Source organism: Parasteatoda tepidariorum, chromosome X1 (genome assembly GCF_043381705.1).
Source record: "Parasteatoda tepidariorum isolate YZ-2023 chromosome X1, CAS_Ptep_4.0, whole genome shotgun sequence".
Taxonomy (NCBI): Eukaryota; Metazoa; Arthropoda; class Arachnida; order Araneae; family Theridiidae; genus Parasteatoda; species Parasteatoda tepidariorum.
The window spans coordinates 49,186,064-49,211,907 of record NC_092214.1 but is presented as its reverse complement, the minus strand read 5'-3'; the positions used below and the strand labels follow the sequence as shown (position 1 = coordinate 49,211,907).

The 25,844-nt window shown below is 27.8% G+C and overlaps 2 protein-coding genes across 2 annotated transcripts in view; one reads left to right on the top strand and one right to left on the bottom strand.

Annotated features, from left to right (window-relative positions):
* Window positions 1–5,957, top strand: part of LOC107456095 (uncharacterized) — a 75,172-nt gene extending 69,215 nt beyond the window's left edge. The window contains exon 30 of the mRNA XM_043051133.2: window positions 5,796–5,957. Within this exon, the coding sequence (XP_042907067.2) occupies window positions 5,796–5,818 (23 nt within the window). The 3' untranslated portion in view covers window positions 5,819–5,957. The remainder of the gene's footprint in view (window positions 1–5,795) is intronic.
* On the bottom strand, window positions 702–20,753 carry LOC107456094 (aminomethyltransferase, mitochondrial). The gene is made up of 8 exons (XM_043051135.2): window positions 20,313–20,753; window positions 18,835–19,066; window positions 16,539–16,687; window positions 12,986–13,067; window positions 10,444–10,589; window positions 7,116–7,302; window positions 4,396–4,512; window positions 702–1,012 (listed from the first exon to the last, which is right to left on the bottom strand). The coding sequence occupies exons 1-8, from the start codon at window positions 20,430–20,432 to the stop codon at window positions 798–800; spliced, it is 1,248 nt and encodes a 415-aa protein (XP_042907069.1). The 5' UTR covers window positions 20,433–20,753; the 3' UTR covers window positions 702–797.
* Between the last annotated feature and the right edge of the window lie 5,091 nt (window positions 20,754–25,844).

The following is a 25,844-nucleotide window of genomic DNA, read 5'->3' as shown; positions in this document are numbered from 1 at the left end:
GGAATTTTAAATATCGTTTCATTTTAAAGACATCATTCGTTAAACAAATAATTAATTAAATTATCTATTCTGAGTACCATTAATGAAAAATTTATAGCAAAAGAAGTTAAAATCTCTGATAAAAAAATAAGTATAAGATTTCAACATTATACTAAAAAACGATATTCTAATAAACAAACGATTTTTTTTTCTTTCACATTAGGAATTCAGTGAAAAAACTAGACCTTTAAAAGAAAAGAATTAGTGTGGAACTCAATCATAAAAAACGGGGTTAAATTTAATCCGAAGTTTGAAGAGGAGATTGCTAGATGTACCAAGCCCTCTAAACATGGAACAAATAGACAGAAAAATAGTTAATAATTAAAGTTAACTGTCGTTATCAATGGTCTTTACTTATCAAGGCATATGATGGTCTATTTCTTATAAAGAACAAATAAAAGATAGAAATCTTACTCTTTCTCAAACATTCTATAATATTTACAATAACCTTGTAGAATTAAGCGATGGATGTTAAATAAATACTATAGAAGTAAACCTCCAACATATTTTTGTAATTACAGGTGATAGAAAAAATAAAATGCGAAACGATTTGAAATTCACACTGTATCATTCCCTTTTTTCTCCATTCTACTGCGAATTCCGTTTCAAGATTGTATAAAAATCAACATTTCATAAAAAGTACAAATAAAATAAAATGCATAAACCTTATTAAGATTCAATTTATTTCAAAAAATAAGCTCTACAATAATATCTAAAAAATATTTTTTTACAGAAATAAACTCTGAAATGAACACATTTTACTTAACGTAGTATTTTGAAGGTACAAACGGCATCTTTGCCACTGTACCTTCGACTTCTTTCTTATGAATTAAAAACTTAATCTTATTTCCTATCTTAGAGAAGGCAGAATCAACATATCCCATTGATATGTTTTTCTTCAAACAAGGCGATGGGCATCCGCTAGTAATTGTTCCTATCACATCGCCTTCCAAGTTCATAATTTTTGTAGAAGCTAAAAAAAAAATAATTTATTTAGGTAATGTTAAATTGTTAAATCATACTTAACACTTTCATTATATTTATTAAAACAGTCAGTTTTGACGCATTTATGATCTCTCATACAAGGTATTTTCTAATCATCACTTTTAATATTTATTTTTAGAGTTCCTACCAAATATAAAGAAAGTTATTGGTACCAACATACTTAATTCATACACAATCATTAAAATTCAAAAATTAATATTTAAGTGATTGAAAAAACAAAATGTTATACAAATTCTAACGAATCAGTATTGTGATTAATCACAGCTCAGGTGGGTTAAAATCATCTTTTTTGTAAGCTTAAAGAGGTGTCCTTGAAATTATTTGGATCATTTAATTTAAATTAAACTAACCCTAATATAAAATAGTGATATCCTGTTATTAAATTACCATTTACGAACTCTTGTGTGAAAGTAATAATGATAAAAGAATGTAATAATAACAATAATTACGAAATACTTTTCATAATTAAATGCAGTATAAAAAGCATTCTTAATGTTAAATTAATCATATATTTTTGAATATATATAACTATGCTATAAGAACTGAAATTACATAAGTTCTACTGTTAAGGTACTATAAAAATAACTTATAATTTGATATAGATTTGAAAACTTTCCATTTTTAAAACACCGTTAGTTATTATAACAACTACATAAATATAACTATTGCAAAAATGAAAAGAATGAAAATTAAAATAAGGTCCATAATAAATGCATAAAAATTATCCAAAAATTATTCCTCTTCCTAAATGTATCCGTAGATTATAAAATAATTATTAATACTTCATAACATAATCTGTAATTATCTTATAAGACATTAATTAGTATTTGATATTTGAAACAAGTTTTTTTAAGTTTAGAAATATAGCTTATTAAATTATATATATAGTCAAAAAAATATGCAGATACACTAGAATATTGGTACACTACACTGCCTAAAGAGATTAGAAATACACTGTTATGCATAGTAGTTCACTCAGTATGAAATATAGAAGCACATAATAAATTAATCTTTAAATCATTACAATTGGTTACAAAAATTAACCACTCACTGCTTTAAAAAGAAGTATCGATTCACTACACTATTAGCAAATACGTAGAGCATTACAAAGTAGAAACCACTGCAAATACTAAATGGTAACACTAAATCACTAATATCTCAATTTAAATTTCACTGCATATATCTGAGTCAGTGTTTCTCAAACAATTCCAAGGCACATTTGTGACTTGTGATTACCCTTCATGTTTATTTTTAAAATTATGTAATACTTAGCATTGAAGTTTAAATACTTAGAAATGTTAAAATCAAATACAAGTTTTGGCATAACGTTTTACTTAAAAATTTTGAATAACTATTTAATGTCTCTTTGCGAATTGTTTACAATATTTTGTTCTTATAAATAAGCTTAAAAACATTAATAACTTTTTATTTTTATTGGAATTTCCATTATTATTTCTATTAAAACAGATTAATTTTTACAATTGTATGGAAATTGATGAGTTATAATAAAAATGAAAGCATTTTAATTATCAAACGATCGCATGTTGCTGAAACATTATACATACTAATGTGCACTGCAACTAAAGAATATTTTGAGAAACACTGAAAAAAGACAATTACAGAGTGTTCCGTTAAAATCACCCTCAATATGTTTGATCAGAATCCTTATCAAAAATGAAAAAAGAAATGGCATACACACAAATTAGCGTTTAACTGAGGAAGCAACAAAAATGCTATTAAAATCAGTCCAATTACATTAGAGAAGGATGTAATAAGTATCAAAACAGGCTTAATTACAGGTTGAAAGTTTAAAGTGTTACTAATACTCAACTTTCAATTCTTTCCCTTATAAAGCCCTATGAGTAAATTTGTTATTTTCCTTTTTGATAAGGATTCCAAAAATACACGTTAAGGGAGGTTTTTGATGGAAAACTCTGTATATTTATTTGTGAGACCTGGAAAATGCAGGATGTCTTATAAATAAAAAAGATATTTACAAACTTTGAGAAGGAAAAAAAGAGGAAATAAACCCTTTTTGGAATAGGACATGTAGTCTCAAAAGTACTGATCACAAGCGCTACGTGACAATGAATTTAGTAAATCCACAGCATTAGATAAAGTAGGCTTCCTCAGATTTATTTTGGTTTTTATGTTTTGTATATCTTGGTAATTTATTTATTCTAATACTCAAAATTTTAATGAAATACATAAAATAATTCTCAAAGTATAATACATAGTTTAAGTAATGAAATAATTCTCAAAGCATAATAGCATAAAGTAATGAAAAAATTAGTAGGATAAAAATTCGAATTCTTAAATTCGTAAATCCCGGAAACTAAATGGGCAATTTATTTCAAATTTTGATTTTCAGCATTAAATTGTAATGCAAAACAATTTTTTTAAAAATCTGACACTTTACCTAATTATCTTTTCTTTTGCTAAAGTCATTAATTCAAAGTCCTCTTTACAAATTGCGCTTTTAGTGTTTGTGATTCCATGTTCTAGTGCAAAAAGCATTTGTTTCATCATGTTCTATTACTCCATCAAGTTTACCTCTATTTACGAGACATCCCGCATGTTATTATTTCAAAATATAGGATTAGTCACATAAAATTAATTTTTAAGTTTTTTTTTTAATTCGGTGATTTGTTCTAGAAATGTATTTATAAATAATTATTTCTAGAAATCACTGAGAAAAAAATCTTAAGTAACTGTTTTTAGTTCTTTTTTTCTGTAATTGTCACCCAAATACATGTGACACTTCCTATATTTCAATCAAGTGTTTATCACAGCATTCACAAACGTAGATTAAAGCATGATTCACGTGAATTTCAAAGTATCTTGTGATTGTGCTTGAAGAAAATAGCTAGACTGCATTATTGCATCTACAAAATGCCTGCCTGCAAGCAAATTAAGGTAAGAACACTATGCATTATTTGATTACATTTTGTTATAAATTTTATGATGGATTTTTACTGAAATCATTACAATCCTTTTTATCTTTATATCATTATTTATATACTCTTATATTTTAGACCTAATAAAAAAAAACTAATTTTATGATTTGGAAAAAGGCTATTTAATAGGTGTAAAACGGTTCAGCTTTTATAAGAACGGATAATCAAACTCAAACTTCAAAACGCGGAAAATATCTGACTTTACATGGAATCATAAAAATATGTTATTTCATAGAAGCAATGATATGCCATAAATATAAAAATGCAAATTACAATATTTTAAGTCTTACATGAAGCTATTAAAATAACTGATAAGTTGTTAAAGAATAAGTTTTAAAATTCAATAACTTATAATTTTAAAAGAAACACATTTTTGTCACGATTAAAAGCTCACCTCTAGGACATGGACCTACTGATAAGAAACCTACTCGTTTCTTCTTTGGTTTTTCTTTCAACTGTTTCAATATAATTGAATCTCCAGGAAATCCTCCTGTTTCTCTTCTTCTTTTGCCTAAAATATGCAACATTTACTACGCTCTTTATCGATAATATAAAACTTTCATTAGCCTTTTTTAAATTTTCAAAACTTTCCTAAATTAAACCAATCTACCCCGTATTTTAACTCTCATTCAGATTTAGTGTTTTACTTTGTGTTTCGTTAAAAGGTTCAGTGATAAAAGTTTGAAAGTCTGTTTCTGACACATTTTCAGTCTCTGAACTCAAATTCTAGCGCAATAATTTAGTTACACAAGAAAATCCCCAAGTGCAGCGTCCTAAAATAACTCACCCAAATGCAATTTTTTAAGGTTACACAAAATGCTTTATATATTTCTATTTCTTGATAAGTATAATTATTATTTTTCATGAATATTGCTCTCAAATTACGAGAGATATTCCGTTAGTGCACAGAAAAGACTCAAAAGCTTCAAGTTACTTTCTGTACAGAAAAATAAATATAATAAAATAGATTAATATATTTTTACACGCCCACTACGCATATTTGATAGTCAGTTTTCCTAATTCCATTTTTTTCAATTTTTTTTTACATTAAAACCTCATTTAAAAACTGTGCTGCTTTTAATTTTAGACTGCACCGGATCAAATTACGAAATAAAGTATATAGATTTGGGTGCATAAAATCCATTTTTACCGTAAAATATCATACCGTAATTTTCACATAAATATTTATTTAGTCTGAGTGATTCAGCCATTTTACTGTAATTATTTCTGAAAAAATTACGGGATATCAGATTTTCTTGTACCGTAAAACGTTCCGGTAAAAATGAATTTTATGGTAAGGAGTACCGGCGCCCTGAGTGCAGGTGCTTTTGCCGTAATTTGAATCGGAATTTGATCCGGAATTTTTTACAGTATGTGTAATGACACACGATGACAGAATGCTACATCAAACGAATATTATAAATTATTTATTATTACACATTTCACTCTTTTTCTTTCTCTCTCTCTCTCTTTTTCTCTTATCTCTCTCTTTCTCTTCTCTCTCTCTCTCTATTTCTCTTTCTTTCCTTCTCTTCTCTCTCACTCTCTCTCTCTCCCTCTCTCTCTCTCTTTCTCTACTCTCTCCTTATCTCTGCTACTCATTTTCTCTCTCTCCCTCTCATCTAACACTTTCTTGCTAAAATCAAATTTTTAATGGAATCTTTTCTGAATCAGCTTTTTCATTTTGATCACTTTCACTTTTTTCTTCTCTTAACTTCACCCACATTATATTAAGAACACCAATAATGTGAATTTTATATGGTTTTTTACATTATTTAATTCATTCTAATATAGGCACACCTGAACTTCTACTTTGAATGAAATGATTCCCTGGATGATGCTCATCTTTCAAGAAAATAAAAACAGTATCAAAGAAAGCTTTAAAAAAATTGTTCCTACTCATTTGCTAGTTGTTGAAGGAAAATCCATCGTTTTACACTTCTTGGAATGGTTTTCATGGATTCTACACAAACTCTCATACAGGCTTTATTTTGTTATTGACATTTCCTAAAACTTACCATTTCTTAGTTTTAATTGTTTTTTTATAGTGTTGCTAACATGATCAAATGAACAACAAGCAGCACAATTTTTTTTTAAATTTTTATATAAGACTAGTCTAATTTACTCATCGTCGAGAATTGAATTTTTATAATACAATGCTATGGTTTATATCTGATGCTTTATACTTCTTACAGTTAAAGACATATTTATCTCCAGAGTCATCTTATACGTAATGTACAGATAAAAATATTTGTTGATATTACTTATATTTTGTAGTTGTTATTTTACTCATTAAAATAATTTTGAAAAATAAGAAGTCTCAATTTCAGTACATTTTTCTTCTAGGTATTTGATTTCACAGCAGCTCAATCCACTTATTCAAATTATTTTCTTCTTCGATTTATTAAAAAATTTATAAATTATGTAGATAGTCATGTCTCATTATAATCAATATCTATTATAAGGCACATAGAGAAAGTGAAACATCTTCATATAGTATGTAATAGCTAGACAGGAGTATAGGAATTGATATGATTTTTTTAAAGTAGGATGAAATTTTTTTTCTTTAATTTTATGCAATGACATGATTTAATTTTGGATAAAAAATATCTAATTTTTTTTGTCACCTTTCAAACTTTTTACAAAGGCTAATTTAAAAACAATAAGTTTAAAAAATAAAATAAATGAAGTAACGAAAAGTATAGAGAATTTCTTTTTTTTACTAAAATCGGTTTATTTCACTTTCGATTTAACAAAACAAAATTTGTTTCGCATATTTATCTATTTTTCTGAAATATCCAAATTAAGTTTTTTTCTGTGAAAATTAAAAAATAAAAACATATATTTTCATCAGAACATGAAATTTGGTAAAAAAAATCTTTTCTATTTGAATACTTTTTAATTTACTCAACAACTAGATTATTTTTGACAAACGGAAACTGTTTTAAAACCATCATGAACCATTAAGAAACAGTGAGAATAGCAAATTCAAATGGCTGCATGAGCAAAGTTTTGTCTCTTTCATCAAAGTCATTAAAATATATTAATCTGACTTTAAAACCAAAGCCTAATTTAAAGCTACATATGCTTTTTTCTGAAAAAAAAGTAAAATACCAATTGTCCATGCTAAGCCAGCTTCAATCGGAGTTGTCTCATCTGTTATATCATTCCCATACAGACACAATCCAGCCTCCAAACGAAGGGTGTCCCGAGCACCCAAACCTGCTAACATCACTTCATCCTTCTTTGAATTCAATAAATTCTTCAAAATAAGTTCACTTTGAGCAGCAGGTATTGATATCTGTAAAATATAGAAAACAGAACTCAATTTTCTAGCAATATTTAGAAATTTTATAAAACTTATCTTTTATTTAAATTAATTTGAGTAATCTCTCTATACAGAGAAAAATCCTGGTAAAATTAACGGACTCTATAGTAATAACTTTTATTGTTAAAAAATACATATGTAAACTGCTGTTTGTAGAAAATGCAACACCATGANAATATAGAAAACAGAACTCAATTTTCTAGCAATATTTAGAAATTTTATAAAACTTATCTTTTATTTAAATTAATTTGAGTAATCTCTCTATACAGAGAAAAATCCTGGTAAAATTAACGGACTCTATAGTAATAACTTTTACTGTTAAAAAATACATATGTATAATTTTGGTTAAAAAAAACCGTATGGTATTTAAACCATTCATTTGGTAATTTTTCTGTTCATATAATAACGGTTTACCGGAAATTCTGTTTTTCGAAATATAGTTATTATTACGACACAATTTAGTAAAAAAATATAAAATTTAAGAGTAATTCAACCGAATAAAATAGTTTTTTGCCATGCTCTAAGGCATAATTCGCGATCGTAACACTCGAATACGCCATCTGGGGAGAGACCGGTTTCATGCCTTTGGCCCTTCTCCCTTCCCTCTCCTCCTCTTTTCAGTTGTATAGGAATGTACTACGATATTTTCCCCTTTCTTAATATTTTTCCTTTTTATTTAATAAAAATATTTTTTAAAATTTCCGTGATACTTTTCTTTAGAACTATGTTTAATGCAGTTTTCAGTTCCATATAGTTTTTCAAGTTAAAAGATTTTAATCTATATGAAAATCAAGAGAGAAACTAACGTACTTCCTTCCTCTATGACTTTCCACACGCTAATGGGGAAAGCATGTGAAGTGTTGCCATAGGAAAAGAGTTCTGCTCTACGCCACCTGCAGCCCATTTCGATCACCAATGCTAAAATTACCAATTTTTACCATATTTACCAAATTTTGTCATATACAGGGTAGTTCAAAATGAATATAAAGATTGCAAACAGCTATAATTATTTAATGAAAAAAAATTTATCGATATGATTAACATAGAATTTAGGTGGAACTTCTTTACGATTTCAAAATTTCTTTGCGTAAGGCGCAGGCGCAGTGAAGAGGAGTACTGCACATGCGCGAGTTCATTAGTGAAAATGGCGAGTCCCGTGCAGAAAGCATTCTTCGTGTTAGAATTTAGCTATTGGTATTCTGTTATCATACTGCAGAGAAAATTTCGTCAGCGTTACTATGCAAATTGGAACAACGTGCGCAGATGGCATAGAATGTTTAAAGAAACAGGATGTTTATGCAAAGGGAAAAGTAGTGGAAGGTCACGTGTTTCAGAGGAAAACGTTGAAAGACTTTGCCGCACGTATGAACGAAGCCCACGAAAATCGACGGACGAAAGCAGTAGGGAGTTACAAATGCCACAACCAACGGTATGGCGTGTTCTCAGACAGAAGCTGCAACTGAAACCGTACAGAATTCAACTTGTGCAGTTATTGAAACAGGAAGACTACGGCAAACGTATGAATTACGCTACGTTTATGCAGAAAAGCATGGAAGATGAAAAAAATGGCTGATTGTCTCATTTTTAACAAAGTGGTAAGGTTAACCGGCACAGCAGTCGAATATGAGGTACGGAGAAATCACAGTAAAAAATATCAGTTATGAACTATGTAATTAATAGTTCACGTTTTTGTTCATTATATTTTTGTGCCTTCAATTCCACAAACTTACTTCGACTCCGTCTTCACCTCTGTAATTGAATATGAACGTGACTCAGCGAAAGTTAATGTGTTCTGCGCGATCTCATCACGTAAATTATACGGTCCTTTTTCTTCTGTGAGCGACACTCTTTGTTAAATGTTTATCTTGACATGCTTGAGGTATTATTAATGCCACATCTAGATACTGATTCTACGGATTACTTCTTGCAGCAAAATGGAGCACCCTCACACTGGGGTTCGATGATTCGCACATTTTTAAATCAATATCTTCCAAACTCTTGGATCAGTCGAAGTGAAGATGCCGACGATATCTTCTGCTCTTGGCCACCAAAATCTCCGGACTTGACACCCTGTGATTACTATTCATGGGGTTATGTGAAAGACAGTGCTTCCCATCCCCCAAACAATTAAAGAACGCATTTGTAATGCGCTTGCGTCGGAGACTGCACAAATCCTTCAGAATGTATGGGTGAAATAGACTACAGCCTAGATGTTGTCAGTGTGGCCAAGGGAAGTCACATGGAAAATCTGTGATGCATGTATACAAAATTTTAAAGTTCCTTCTAGATTCTGTGTAAATTTTATTGATAAATTCTTTATCTATAAATAGTTATAGCCGTTTGTAATCGCTATATTCATTTTGAATTACCCTCTATTGTAAAACAATATTTTATTGTTAATCCTTCCAAAATCAATACCAAAGCGCTTCGGTAAAAATTACCGAGCTTTTTGTTTTTCCCACAGAGCCTACAGTAAATTTTACATCATCTTGGTATTTTTGGCCATGCTTTTTTTCTCAGAGTAAAGTTTCATTATAGGTTTAGTAGAACAGAATTTTGTACAATTCCTTTGCTTTTACTGGCTGCGTCAAAAATTATGGGAAATAAATTAAAGGCGTCTTGCCAGGAAAAAGTTTTACACTGTCAACTACACATTTATATAGCATTTTGATCTGCAAACTAAGGTAAAGGATTTCAGATTTAGGAAACACGTAAATGTGATAGTTGTTTTTGTAAAGATATCTGTTCTAAAGCAATAAAAGTTTCGATTGAGTTCTCCAAACTCTGTACTAAATTGCACAGGATTTAAATTAACTATAGAAAGAAAAGTACGACAAATCCACACCAAATATTTTTTTTCAAGTTCTATATCACTTACGAAACTTGCAAAGCCTCATTGAAACTATCTTTTTAAAAATTCCTATAAACAACATCTGCTGTCATTTTTGTCAACAAAAAAAAAATTCATATCTAAATTAATGAGTTGTCGCAATTTTTAACTAATTTTCAACAAGCAAATTTTTTTTATAATTAAAATATCAGTTATGAACTATATAATTAATAGTTAAAGTTTTTGTTCATTATATTTTAATGCCTGCAATTCTACAAACTTACTTCTACTCCGTCTTCACCTGTATAGCCACAACGTGTTATACGACAATCATCCACACCACATATTGTGGTTTTTGTTGTAGTCATAAAAGTCAAATTGTTCAAGTCATGCTCTACAAACTCTTGAAGAATTTTTGCAGTGCCAGGACCTATGGGACAAAATAATTTATATTCAAAGCAATCCAGATTATTTATTTATTTATTTTCAAATGCATAAGATCGACCTTAAAAAGTTAAACAAAATACGAAAAAATAGCACCTTCCTGAAAATTAATGGCTCGATAAACTCGAACTTGGTGTTTCTACGTTTTTAAAAATAAAGGTGCACGTTGTATTATAATATGATGCAAATTTGATTAAACACTAAAGAATCTGGAATCCTTTTAACTTGCAGCGAAACTTGGTTTAACGTAAGACTGTTGGCGAAATTTTTGGTCGATAATTATGGTTTATGCTATTTATATTAGGTTTTTACTTTGAACCATTTTTCTGAAAATGCTTTTTGAAGTTTCAAAAATAAAAAAACTTTTTCGCTACTTATGACGGCTTCAACTATTCTGTCCAAAAGCACTGTAGCGTAGCGCTGTACTGTATTTTCAAGCGTAGCACTGTATTTTCAAAGCACTGTAGCGTTTACCAATTTTATTATATGGCTTCCGATGAAACGTAAAGCTAAAATTCATACTTAATTTACCGTCAGATTATGTTGGCAAAATTTTTACCATCCTAATATATAATTCAACTTTTTACGCATTTGTACACTCACAAATATTTTCATTTAAGCTTACCTTATAATAGTAGATTTTAATATCTCAATGTGAAATTTTGAAGAAATTATCCTAGCATATTTTGCCACCTAATTACGTATTTTCATTAAAACTTGAAATGGTAAACTATGGATGGATTCAAAAATTGACTAACTTGTCGTGAGAATTTAATGCAAAAAGCATTAATATGTTCTGAGTTACTTGCAAGATTTAGTAGATTATTACACATGCAGAAGACACACAGCCAACTAAAAATATCAAGCAGTCCATACAAGAGATAATCCTGAAATATTGTTCTATTTATATAGCTATTAAAATTTATTTCGAAAACAATTNATAAATCGCTACGTTTCTGCATTGCGCCAACGACTGAAATGCTTTTCGATGCCCTAGGACATCCAATATATATACTACACTGTAATGTGCTGCCACATGCACTCTGTGATTGATTATTTCACGTTGACGTCGAAAGTAGGTGGTGGTCACATTAATGTGACTGGACTGTGTATTTAGTACTTGTTATTCCCATAGCTATAGAAAATAATAAGCAAGACTGCTTTAAAAATCTTAAACTTATTATTATAATAAGCATTCTTCATACTTCCTTATTTTAACTAACTAATATTGTGAAGACGACCTTAATATTAAATCCGACAAATAAAGACGCTTTGATGTTAAAAATTCCACCTTTAAATTAACTGAGTCAGGCAATTATTCTTCGAGTTTAGACATTTGAGCTTCTAAAATGTAAGACTTAATATGTTTCATTTTTGACATGAGTCGTAAATGGCGAAGACTAGAGAACACATGGGGATTTCAAACTCAATATTTTGCATGAAATTTAAAATTTAAATGTATCCATAGAAAATATAACTACTGATATGGTTGAAAAAGAGAAAGAGATAAAAGAACATTCAGCAAAATATGTTTATATTGCAACAAAACAGGTGATTTTAGTGCAATAAATGAAATGGTATAAAGTTTAATTATTTTCAATATATAAAAGAACATAATTAGCTTAGTTTTTAAAAAAAAATACTTCAATATTTCAAAATAAAATGTACAAAATCTTTATAGGCTGTTACATAACTACCACGCTTAATATATATTTTTAAGATCTTTGTAAAAAATGGAGTTATAAAATTATGCATATTAGGAGTATCTAATGAATATGTAAGAGAGAAAAAATAAAATCGCTTCCAAATTATAAAAAATCCTTTTTGGGTTAAAAAAAAACAAGGATGGTATTGAAATCCCTAAAATTCCAGTTTGAAGTAGCGCTCAAAAGTTTATTTAAGTATATTTAATTTTCATATAAATTACAATATACTTAAAGATTATTAAATTATACTTAAAGATTATTAAATTATACTTAAAGATTTTTAGATAATCAATTTTTATATGAAAATAAAGGTGCATTTAAATACTGTGCTGTATTGGAGCATAAGGATGTTTTGAAAGAAAAATATATTTAAGTTCATTTTTTATTGTAATCAAACTAAATAAAAACCAAATAATGAAGTATATACGGAGATTTTTGTAGGCCACAGTATATAAGAATAAAATGCAATAATTTTTTGCTAGGAATTGCTTTTAAGTTGCATATGGATTGATTATTTTAAACCCTTCTTTGCCTTTATTGACGTCATTAATAGTTTCATTTTCTTCATTCCTTTACAAAAATTATAAAGATATATCAAAAATGGTAACTGCGTAACGCTTTATACGTATGAAGATTTTTTTTAATAAGTAAGCCAAACAAAAAATAGACTACTCACCTTGTATGGCTAAAAGTACTTTATCTTTTATTACTTCAAGTTCAATATCAGCACCATTTCTCTTGAATTCCTCCTTACGTTTCTGAAAAAAACGTTTAAAATATGAAAATAAGCTGTCTGTTAGGTAATTCAATAACAAATACATGTATTCTCAAAGATGCAAGATGCAGCCAATAATTTTCAATACTTATCGAATTTATTACCTCAAAGTATAATGTGAATTACATATCCATTTAATGTGCTTTTTTTAAGAGAACTGGTTTAATGTGCTTTAAAGTAACTAGGTTTAACTTGATGAAGTGTACATTTGCACTTGGCTTCAAAAGTTTTAGAAACAATTTTTGATGTCCTCTTTGAAAATGCTCGTCAGTATTGACCTTCTGAATGTTTTCTACATTCTTAAACCTTGATCTCTTTCGAAATATTTTTTCAGTTTTGGATAGAAAAAGTACGAAAGAGATTTATCTGAAAAGTTTGGTAAATGGTTTATCGTTAATACCTCCGAAACCAAAATTTTGTTAAAGAAACGAGGTTTAAGGATGTTGAAGTCATTAAGAAAAATTCAGAGATAGAATTAAAAACCATTCTATAAGAAGGCTTTATAAATTTTTTCAGAAACTTTTAAAACCAAGTTCTGACTGAGAGAGATATAAGGTCAAAACTTCCAGAATATGGTAAAATTTACCGTTTTTTTAACTTTATGGGAACACCAAAAACCTCGAAAATTTTTACCAGAGCACCTTGGTAGTGATTTTTGTAAAATTAGCAATAAAATTTTGTTTTATAATCTGTGAAGAAAATTTTATAAATGAGGCGAAATTTTTTAATTTTATCATGATAAATTAGAGAATGGTTCAAGAGCCATTTATTTGGCTAAATTAACTTTTCGGTTTTATATTTTCTACTAAATGTGTTCTAATAAGAACTATAATTTTTAAAACCAAAATTTCCGGTAAATCGTTACCATGTGAACGTAAAAATTACCAAAGGAATGGTTTAAATACCATTCCAGATATACTACAGATTAAAGAACGCTACTCTTACCAGAATTTTTTCTCTGTTAAGAAGCAACTGAAGATTATACTACGACTAACATCCTGAAGACTACTAACTGAAGACTACTTCGAAATTCTTAATGAGATAACCCAGGATCGAATACCACTGATGGCTGGTTGACACCAATTCTGATGTCGGCTCACACAAGCCACAGATCATGGTCAGATCTGATCATGGGTCAAAATACCCTTGCGGCCGGGTTAAATGTGTATTGTTTTCATGGTTCTTTTCTCCATGTAAAGCAAATTCAGATAAATTCTATCAAAAAGTTCTCACCAAAGTCTCATAATCTTTGATTCCGAAGTTTCTTTGTCCTCTGAGTTTGGTTCAAAATTATGAGACTACGGAGTTGAGCACTGAAAGTCGTTAACTCAAAATTTGATCGGCTGTTCAACGCCGGTTATAAAAAATATATCAAATAAGACACATTATGTTCTACGTTAGAGGCACATTAAATGTAATTCACGCTATATTTTCAGGCCATAGCCCTGGAAATAAAAGTCGCACCTTTTTTATGAAGCTGCAGAAAAATTATTTCAATTTAATAGCGCGTCACCTCTGAAGTACAGTAAACATCATTCCACTTGGGGTTCATAGTTACAAAAGAGCAAAAATTACGTTATTTAAAATATATGCAATGTATAAAAAATTTTAAAAATCCCGAAAACTTTTAAATTTATTAATAGAAATCAGATGTTCAACTCAAACAATTTCTAAAAAGCTTTCCTTTGAAATTTTGAATGCCACAACAATGCGCAGAGTAAAAATTGTTGCACCCTGAATAATTTTAAATTTAATATCTTGAATAACATGTACTGAGATACAATAATACTTGTTTGAGAGTTGATCTCAACACACTAATTAGTAGTACTGACAGTAATTTCAGTACTTAAAAAAAAAAAATAGAAATAAAAAAATAAAAATAAAAACCTATTTTTTAACAAGAAACATAATTTTTGTCCCACTATGATTTTTGTTTTCAAATTGTGAAGGGCTGACGCAGTCTTAATGTTACTTTCATTGTTTGAGCATTACTCCATATCTCTGAAACTAATTGCGCAAATCAAAGTATCTTTGCAATCATTCATACATCTTGTTTTTACTAAAATATAAGGTGCGTTATTACTAGGATAAACACAAAATAAGTATTTTTATAATTATTTACTATTTTTAATTTAATATTTAAATATTAAACTAAAATATAAGGTGCGAAAATTTTTATATCCTCCATACAATTTCGAAAGAGGAAATCTAAAATGTGAAACAAATCGATCAAATATTTCCTGAGCAGTAAATTTCATATGAAAAAATCGCATAATTAAATTTTGGTTTCTTGGAAAGGATTTAATCGATATTGTTGCTTTTTTGGATTGATTACTTTCGGTTCCTATAACCATGGAGATTTCATTGAAACCCGACAATTAGATCAATTATTTATTTAATTTTTCTAGGCTCACACCTCATCAAATGTGAAAATNTAGAACAAAAGATTGCAAGTTTACCTTCAATATCCGATACAACAAGACTTTCAATAAACTTCATTTTATCTTTTCCAGAAATTTTAGACTGCAACATATGTGTTACATCAAATATGCTTACATGTTCTCTCGTATGTTTATGCGATGCAGTAAGAGTAAAGTCACTATATTGCAATGGCATAAGAAATCCGGCAAAATCAACAAATCGAGCATTTTTCTCAGCATGAAAATTATGAAGATTTACAAGAAATCATGTATTTACAAGAATCAACCTATCAAAAAAACAAGTATTATTTTAACACTTGTGTTTTTGGCCTGTTTTATTTAATGCAAATTTTCAAATAAATGTTATTAATGCGCGCACCCGATTGGAAAAAATTCCCGGTATAAAAAAATTATACCGGCTTATGAAATACCGGTTCCGGTATAATACTGGATCCGGTATTATACCGGACGCAGTATCATACCGGAACTGGTGTTTCTTACGCCAGTATAAAATTGATCCCGGTATGATACCGGAGCATGTATCATACCGGAACCGGTGTTTCATAAGCCGGTGTAAAATTGAGCCCGGTATGATACCGGACCCAGTATCATACCGGATCCGGTGTTTCATAAACCGGTATAAAATTTATTTCAGTATGATACCGGACCCAGTATGATACCGGAACCGGTGTTTCACAAACCGGTATTGAATTGATTCCAGTATGATACCGGACTCAGTATCATACCAGTACTGTTTTTTCATTAGCCGGTATCATACTAGAGTCAGGATATACTGGTACTTGTGTACTGCATTAATGCAAAAGTTAGTATTATTTAATGCAAAAATAATTTATGTATGCTGTAATTGGTGAATCAATAGTCCGGGAGTTAACTGAAATATATATACATATAAAAAAAAAGAACATTATTCTACAATGCCTAACCTAAGGTTTCCTCTTGTGAATAAAAAGTATTTTTTACAGTTTTTTAACTAGAGATTACTAACAGCATTACATTATGAGACTCTTACCTACATTCATATGAGATAAATCCTTATCAATGCATCCAGCATTTGAAACCACGTAAAGATAATCCTCATCAGTCTTCGTCACAATCAAGTCATCGATTATACCACCTTTGTCGTTTGTAAATACTGTTAATGTGCCTTGGTTCACATTTAAACCTGAAAAAAGTTTAAATACTTTTTATTACTTCCGAAGACTTTCCTGAACAAAATTAATAGTAATCAATTTTTACAAGCAAATAAAAACTTTTTATGACTTTCTACACGAGTTACTTAATTCTCATAAAACTAACATGCATTGAAATCGTCAATTGCGTTGAAAAAAAGTATTTATGTGCAACGCTTATACTTATTTTAATGATTTATATCCTGAACAAAAATCATTGTAACATTGCTAATTGTAGTATTATAAAATTTTGCTTTTAAAACTTTTTTTGCAAGTAAATTAATTTTCGATAATGCTATACTTATTAAAATTATCAATTTTCATGCTTAAAATATTTAATTATTTGGCTACTCACAGATCAAATCATTTCTCTTTTTTCATTTAAATTACACCTCTTTTAGTGTAATGTAATTATTCTATTAAACTTTTTGACAATATTAGCATTTCTTAATATTTTTTTCAGAATACGCCACAATCCGTCCAAGCGACTACATATTTTATCATTGAGAAAATATAATGTGTGAAAATTTCAAAACTTACGGCTTTCAAACAGTTGATCTTATAAATTATACATGTTAATTCTTTTTCATACTTTTAAGAAGTTTCAAAGACATTTAGTTTCATTCAGGCAACGAAAAGCTACATGGACTTCTCCGCTGGTCAAAAATAGCATGTCGTTTGTAAAGTTAATGGTAATAATTCTTTTAACTGAGTATTTGCAAAGAATATTGAGAAAATTTTATTTTAAATGAAAAATGAATTTTCAAGCAAACTTTGTCAAAAACTGCATACTACATTAATCAAAATGTTACTTATTAAATAATTATTATGATGAATTCCTGCCTCGATGTGCAGTAAGAAAAAAAGTATGGTCTAAACTAAAAGAGTTGTAATTTAAAATTTAAAAAAAAAAAAAAAAAGAGAGAGAGATGGAAATGATTTAGTTTGTTAATAACCAAATGTGGTAAATTTTACCGTATTTCTGGCTCAATGGAATCACCAAAAAGCACAGAAATTTTTATCGAAGCTGTGGTTTTGGTAAAACTAACAATAAAATGTGGTTTAATAATGTGTGTTAAAATTTGTTAAATGTGGTAAAATATCATAATTTTATCATGGCATAAAAATAATTTCTTCGGTTAAAATTACTTTTAAGCTGTGAGTTTTTTACTATAAATGTGTGATATAAAAAATTATTATTTTGAAAACCAGAATTTCCGGTAAACCGCTAGCATATGAAAAAAATTAACAAATGAATTGTCTAAATACCATATATTTTGGCTCTTTGACCAGAATTATAGGGCTTTTTTTCTAATCAGAAATGTGATTACCATACAGTACGGAAATTTTTTCCGTTATTTTCTCTCCATGTTTAAAATAAGCATACTTAATGGGGGTTTTTTTTTTAAATTTCAATTTAGCATAATTTGATATTATATTTTGAAAAACTATTTGAAAAGTTTTGAAATCAGAACTTTCCAATTTTGACAAATTGTTGATAGATTGACTTCCTTGAAAATACAGCTTATACCTTACGATTTTGACTAATTTTTTCTAAAAAAAAATTATAATTTATCGACTTTTATTGAAATATAAATGTCTAGTTGTCCAAAAGGATCCAAATTGAAATTACTACTGAATATTCAAATTTTATTGTTGTGTCGTAATACGATACTAAATTTAATTATATTAACCTTCAAATAAAACTCTTTTAAACTGGAGTACACGATATCATGATTTAATTTGAATAGCAACATGATTCAACTCCTTATAACGGTTACAGTAAGTTTACATGATATTATGGTTCAACGTTAATCCAATTTTTCAAAAAGTGCAGAAACACTTTAAAAACTTAAAATTTTGCAATTTTTTTACTGTCTAAAATGATGCAAAACAATTTACTTAAGTTATTTTTCTTTAAAAAATTCAAAGTTCACAAAAGAAAAGCATAAAATGTGTTTTGGTATAATTAAAAAAATTTTGACGCATTCTCAAATTTTTTACCTTTCAAAACAACTCCTTGTTAAAAAATTATATTTCAGAATTTTTTGTTCATAGTGTTGATATTAAGAAACAAACATAAAACAAATACTATCAAATTATAGTGATTTAAATGTAGAACAAAAGATTGCAAGTTTACCTTCAATATCCGATACAACAAGACTTTCAATAAACTTCATTTTATCTTTTCCAGAAATTTTAGACTGCAACATATGTGTTACATCAAATATGCTTACATGTTCTCTCGTATGTTTATGCGATGCAGTAAGAGTAAAGTCACTATATTGCAATGGCATAAGAAATCCGGCAAAATCAACAAATCGAGCATTTTTCTCAGCATGAAAATTATGAAGATATACTCGCTTCGGAACCTGCAAAAATTAAAAGTTTGAAATTAAAATCAATTCACTAAATTTTTAAGGAAGTACATTTATTTTAATATTCTAAATTTCTTTTAAAAAAAAGACCTTTTTTTATGAATGCATAACCTTTTAGAACCTTAAAAGTTGAAACTACCTTCAATCACATATTCTTCCTAAATTTCAACATTTTTATATGATACTTATGCTTGATTTCGTGAAATTATTTTGCTATTTTATGAAATGCTAAGGTATAATGGTCCTGTATTTGCATACGGTTTTGATTTCTTCACAATAAGAAACTTTTTTTTAAGTATTTTGAAAAGAACCGGATACATGAAAATCTCAATTGCTGTGCAAATACAGATGATTGTTTCTTTCAAAAATCTGATTTTTTGTAATTGAGCGACATGTGGTGAAGAAACTTAATCTTTCAGATTACTTGAATGTTAACGTTTTGCGTGAATTTCATCATTAGTTTAAGTCAATTGCTCACTTATTTGCAAGCTTATTTACTGGTCACATTCTTTGCTATCTGTCCAAAATTTTAATTTCATTTATTTATTTTAGTTTTTTTTTTATGCTATTTAACTCTGGCATAAGCTTTTGCCATCATCTAACATGACACAAAAAAATAGCAATAAATTCAACACAATAAATCTTAACATTTTAAACTGTTGAGGAAACAATTATTTTTCACTTTACAATTGATAAAATTTTTAGCAACTATGTAAAACAATACAGAATCCAATATTTTCAGCTAAATATTGGTAAAAACAATCATTTTCAACAAAAAATTCAATGAAATTTATATATAAGAGTGTTATGAAAGTTCTTTTTTTAATTACTGTTATTTATTACTTACAATGAGGAATGTTACTTTAAAATTACGTTATTGATAATTACAAAATGAATATAACACATATTATATCGCTCCAAAAGTTAGCAGAATAGAAAATAATTTTACATTACATTTATTCCTTTTTACGTTAAACAGTTACATTTAGAATATTTCAGAACTTAAAAATTTTATTTAAAATAATTTATGCGTATGAAATAAATTAGTTTAAAAAACGTAATAAAACACCTCCTTAATAAACAATTTAAAAAATCCAAAAACTTAGTTATTATATATTACATTGTTTAAGGATTGGTGAATTAAGGTCTTTTTAATTGGTGCAATTTTTTGATTCAATATATCAAACTGAAAAAATATGGCATAAAATGAAAGGTAGAAATAAATTATTTATCTACTTACTGAACCTGTAGAAAGACATCTAATAGTTTTGATAAAAGGAAGAAAATTAGTCTTCAAAATTCTTTTATGAATATGACAAAATTGATGTTGCATGCTTTTCAAATAAAAATAAACAGTCATAAAATAGTAATAAATATTGTGAAAATAAGCAATATAATAAAACTACAGGGAAAAAGTTTATGGAAGAATTATTTTAAAATTGTAATGTAGAAAATAACAATCAAATATCGTGGAAACTGCGGATCAAAACACTTAGACACTTAGTAATCTTATCTTTTTCATAGATAAGAAAATGACTAATTCACGAAGATACTGCCCTTTCTGCATTTTTCAAGACAAGAATCAGTATAAATTCAATTTAGTATGAATAAGAGTTTTTAGTGCATGAGATGTAGACATAATTTTTGTGCTAATAAACCAATTACAAAAATTCTGCAAAGAACTGCATCCAGTATTAAATTCTCTTTTTTGTTAATTATTCTTCGTAAATTTAGAGTTGCGTTAAATTTTTTAAATCAAATCCAATGCATCTGCAGCAAAAAAAAGTTCAGTCTAGCTCACAAGAAGTCAAACGCGAAAGAAACAAACCAAATTATTATTAAGATGTGTAAAAAATGCCTACTTAATGAATAAGTTATTCCACAAGATATTAAGTTATTAAATAAGCTTAATTATTCACACAATCAATAAATAATAACTGGTAAATTAGTGGTAGATGAACCTTAAAAATTTTCGAATGATAACAAATGATTTATTGGCAGGAAATTAGGAAGTAGCTTAACTCAGATCACGCACTTGCTATTAGTTCAAGCAGGAGAGGATTTTGCTAGGAAAATTAGAGAGTGTTTTTATTTTTTTGTGCATTTTACATTTTTTTAGTATACTGAATATAAATCCGCACTTTACGACAAAAATTCTTTCCAGGAAAAACTGGAAAAATTTAATGTTTTGTTTATAGATTTTTTTTTTTTTTTTTTTTTTTTTTTTTTTTTTTTTTTTTTTTTTTTTACACGTTAAGATCGAAGTTTTCTGAATCTGCATCTGCAATTTTACAGCAGGCTAATAAATCAAAGAACTGCCTTCGTGAGTAAAATGACTATGGTATGGCTATAAATGGCTGGTAATTAAAACGTTAAATTGGAACAATTCCCAGTAGAAATCCAAATAAATTGAGCATAATTTAAAAAGCAAATATATTTGTACAATCCTTAGTATGAAACGATCATTCAATAAAATATCAGTAATTAATATATAGAATAAAATATATTAACTACTTGTAACATTAAGATCGGTTTTCTCTTTTGTTCACTGATCTTTCATTGACACAATAAAATATTTACTGATTACTTAATGAAAAATATGTAAGAAATATTTCATGAAAATGAAATATGACTCAAGCATACGTGAGACGCAATTAGTGTGACCAATATAAGGCATGTGATCCAATTAGTTTATGCAATAATTTAAGCCACTAATTTAATTAAGGCCCTTAATTTAATTAAGTCTTTATATATTTAATGCAGGTAAATTTTCCGTTATATTTGAGGAGGGTATAAGCTCATAACAAAGAGGTAAATTCAAAAGCTTTAAAATATTTTAGGCCTATATTTTTAACTTTCATGCGAAATAGACTTGATTAAAATCAACAACAAGAAGGGTTTTTTTGCATGAAATTTACTAACATAATTAGAATTATTTTAAATCTATCCTTTTTGCATTGTTTTCCCTAATTCAATGCATTTGTTGCAAATTTAAACGAAGCAAGTACATTACGTCTTAAAAAATTTTATATTTCAATAACACTTCTGTAGATGGCACCACCACAATCTTTCTAAACTTTTTTTAAACTAAAGCTTTCCTTCCCTGACCTTTGAGAAAGCATATGACTTAAAAATGAACAAAAATTTTTTAGTGTGCAGCTATAAATTACAAAGGATAGTCGTGATTATCCTAAATTTTTCAAATAATAGTTAAACGAATTAAATTTTTAACCATTTAAAAATGAAAAGTATTGAAGAACAATCACACTATTAAAGGCCTAACATAAATAATTTTGGTAGTTTTATTAGAAATATGTTTTGTGATAAAAATTATAAAAGATTTTTGCCCTCATGGACCTTGATGAGGTTTCAGTGGCCCTGGGCGGAACATCAAAGCATTTTATTATGGTTGGTAATTTTTTTTTTAATAATTGTTTTCGCTTTTAAACGATCGAGAGTTTTAAATAATATTTAATATTTATCAATGATACTGCAACTAAATTCTTAAAACCACCACTAATAATAAAAAAATTTATGTTATTATTTAATTATTGCACACTAATTACTGAATAAATGAAGTTAGTCTTTTTTTATATAAAACTAAAAATATTAATCGATTACAAAGAAAGATAACCAACTTGTTCAATGAAAAGTAAATTAATTTAGATTGCAAAATATTTTTAAATTTAAATTATTCTTGGCAGAACAAGTCTTCTTTATTTACTATTAGATACCATAGCTACATATCTCATAAGTTTTAAAATTGCTTGTATTGAAACTGCTTTTATTGAAATAAATGTGCATAAAATTAAATGGGTACAATTGAAATATATTTTTCAATTAAACTGCTTTTATTGAAATAAATGTGTATAAAATTAAATGGGTACAATTGAAATATATTTTTTTGGTGATAAAACAGCAAATTATTTTGCATATTACAATGAGTACATTAAGAGAGAAAGAGAGAGAGAATATTTTGTCTCTTAATTTATTAACTTATTCCTTAATTCTATAAATAAAACATTCATTATTGATGAAATTTGATATCAATGTCTTATCATTACAGACTTAAGGTACCCAAATAACTTCAGAGACAAAAGTTTAAAATTTTTTATTTAGATTTATACATGTTTTATGTACTGAAACATGGTATGAATACAAAATAAGAATAAAAATTAAATGGATTTTTAAAAACAATCCAAAAATTGAACTTTTTTAAAAAAAACAGACATCTTTGTTAAAATTTATTAATCTTTGATTATCCTTGCTTTATAAAGCTCACAAAAATTCAACTTAGAGAATAGACTAAGGATTAGACATAATATTGATATTTAGATATTTTACAGCAAATCTAGAAACATATTCGGTAAAAAAGGCTAAAATTTAAGATTAATTATTTTTATGTTAGCTGGAACACAAGAAAAAAAATCGTTTAATCCATTAGTCCGTAGTCTATTCCCAAGAGATAATGTGTAAGAAATATTCATTCAAAATTCCAAGTATTTTGAACAAAAATATTTTAAGAGACTTCATTTAGATTGAAGGAAAATAATCGAAAAATTAGTTATGAGAAAAATCTAAAAAAAAGCGACGCAGTGTTATTAATTTAATTTTTGATATCGATATTTTTTTAAATCATCATAACTTCTGTTCTAATTGAAGCAGAAGCAAATTCAGATAGTTTTTGAAAGAGAAAGATCCATAGTTTTATTTTATATAAGAAATAAAAGATGATATTCTGGTCAAAGTCAGATTAAAAAGCATACATATTAGATAATCCAGTACTGTATAAATAATAGTTTTTAGATAAATCTTTGATTTAAAAGAAAAATAATAATGCGATTCAAACTGATAATTTTCTTACGTAAATATTTTTAAATTAGGCCAACCCTGCATTTTATTTTTCCTGACATTTTCGACAGTTCTTAGAGATTGCCCTCCTCAAACACTCGTTCGCAAATCGGCAATAGTTGAAGTTTTTAATGCAATTAATTTCAATGATTTAAAATTTGAGTTGACTAAAAGCTCCATGTTGTTATTTTAAAAATTACACTCCTGATATAAGGGAACAGTAACTGAAATAAAATTAGATACATTTGGAAATATGAATAATAATTCGTATGAATTATAATTTATACTAATTACCCGAGGAAATGTAACCATTAATCCAAGGTAGGCAAATGCAAAGAAAAAGTTGTAATATAACCATGAACCAGATCTGAATTCTTTGCCGTCTTCATTACAGTAACCAGATCTGAATTTTTGACCGTCTTAAAATTAAGCGACCCTTTAGCGACCTTTCAGTGGCCCAGTTCGCCCATCCCTAACAACAACCTCTTGTTCAAGTAAACAGCTGATTTTGAAAATTGAAATGAAATACTTGAACAGTAAGAATAATTTAAAAAATACTAAAATGAGTGTAACAGCCATCGTGGGCATGCTAATATTAAGCTTTCTGTTACAATAATGTATATCGACTAACACATTCATTCTCTAAATCGGATTTTATTTAATTATGATTTAAAAATTGTCTCCACGTTTTATTCATTAAATTTGATTAATTCTTGCACAGTTAAAAATTCAGGTACTATTAAAAATTTAAACCACATAAATTTTTTTTTCAATACAATTTTTACGATTTCTTTTCAACCTTAGAAAGTCAATTTACATCCATTCTTCCCATATGCCACATTTTATATAATAAATACCTTTTTCATTAAGTTTTCGATTTCAGATCAAAAGATCCTTCTTGGCCACGTCTTCCTCTCTTTCTATTATATTTTTTTAATCATTATTTTAAAATTTTGATGTGAAAAAGTAAAGTTTCGAAACTTTTCTAATTGATATCTTTTTAAATAATAATTCAAGAATCTTGTTTGCCATAATCTAAAATGATTATTTTTGGAAAATTAGATTTCGAATTTCTTTTAAAGCAAAGAAAAGGTTTGTTATATTTGATTTTGTAGTTCTTTTGGAAGTCAGATGGAGCTACAATGCTAGAAAAAGTGTGTTTTCACTGATTGCGAGAACAATTTGAGGAAAAAAAAAGCATAAAATACAAATTTATATTTTTATTAACTGAACTGTGAACGTTATAATTTTACCACCATCGAAAATCAGAATATTTCGTTGTTTACGAGCGCTATTCAGGATTTAGGGACTAGAATAGGCAGTTTTAATATTTACATTGATAGCGCGTAATTTCTATTTATAATTGTTTCTTTACATTTAAATTCGAAATAAACATAAAAGGCGAACCAAATAAAAATCGTCACAAATCTAGAAGCAAAATAGGAAAGGTGTTAAAGCATCGTATTTCTGATCTTAAACGTGTTGAAAGTTCAAAGACATAAGAATAATTTAATCTACATACTTATATTATGTTCAGATGAGACTCCTGGCAAATGTCTCAAAAGAAAATTATCAGCCAGTTGGTTTTATTGCTATTTATGCTCGCATAGCCAAAATATTTCCATCAAAATCGTTGTATTTTCTAAACAAATGAAAGCTCAATATTTCTTTGTTATCTCATAAATTGGAACATTAAAAATTGTATTTAATGTGACATTAAAAATTGTATTTAATGTGAATACGTTCTCAAAAAATCAATTTCAATTTTGCATGATTTGGAAATTATTGTTATAAATTAAAATAGATGATCCCAGTGAATTAATAATCTATTAATAATAAGTTATTTTATAGAGGGCCCGACTTAGCCTAATTTGGGCCCGGGGCAAAAACTTCCTTGGGGGCCCCTTCTGCTTTACTACTT

Excerpts from the sequence above, each read along its gene's own strand:
- LOC107456094 (XM_043051135.2), bottom strand. The coding sequence starts at position 20,432 with ATGACTGTTTATTTTTATTTGAAAAGCATGCAACATCAATTTTGTCAT. Across the intron at positions 10,590-12,985 it reads AGTACTTTTAGCCATACAAG|GTCCTGGCACTGCAAAAATT; the intron begins GTGAGTAGTCTA and ends TTTGTCCCATAG. Across the intron at positions 4,513-7,115 it reads TGGCTTAGCATGGACAATTG|GCAAAAGAAGAAGAGAAACA; the intron begins GTATTTTACTTT and ends TGCATATTTTAG.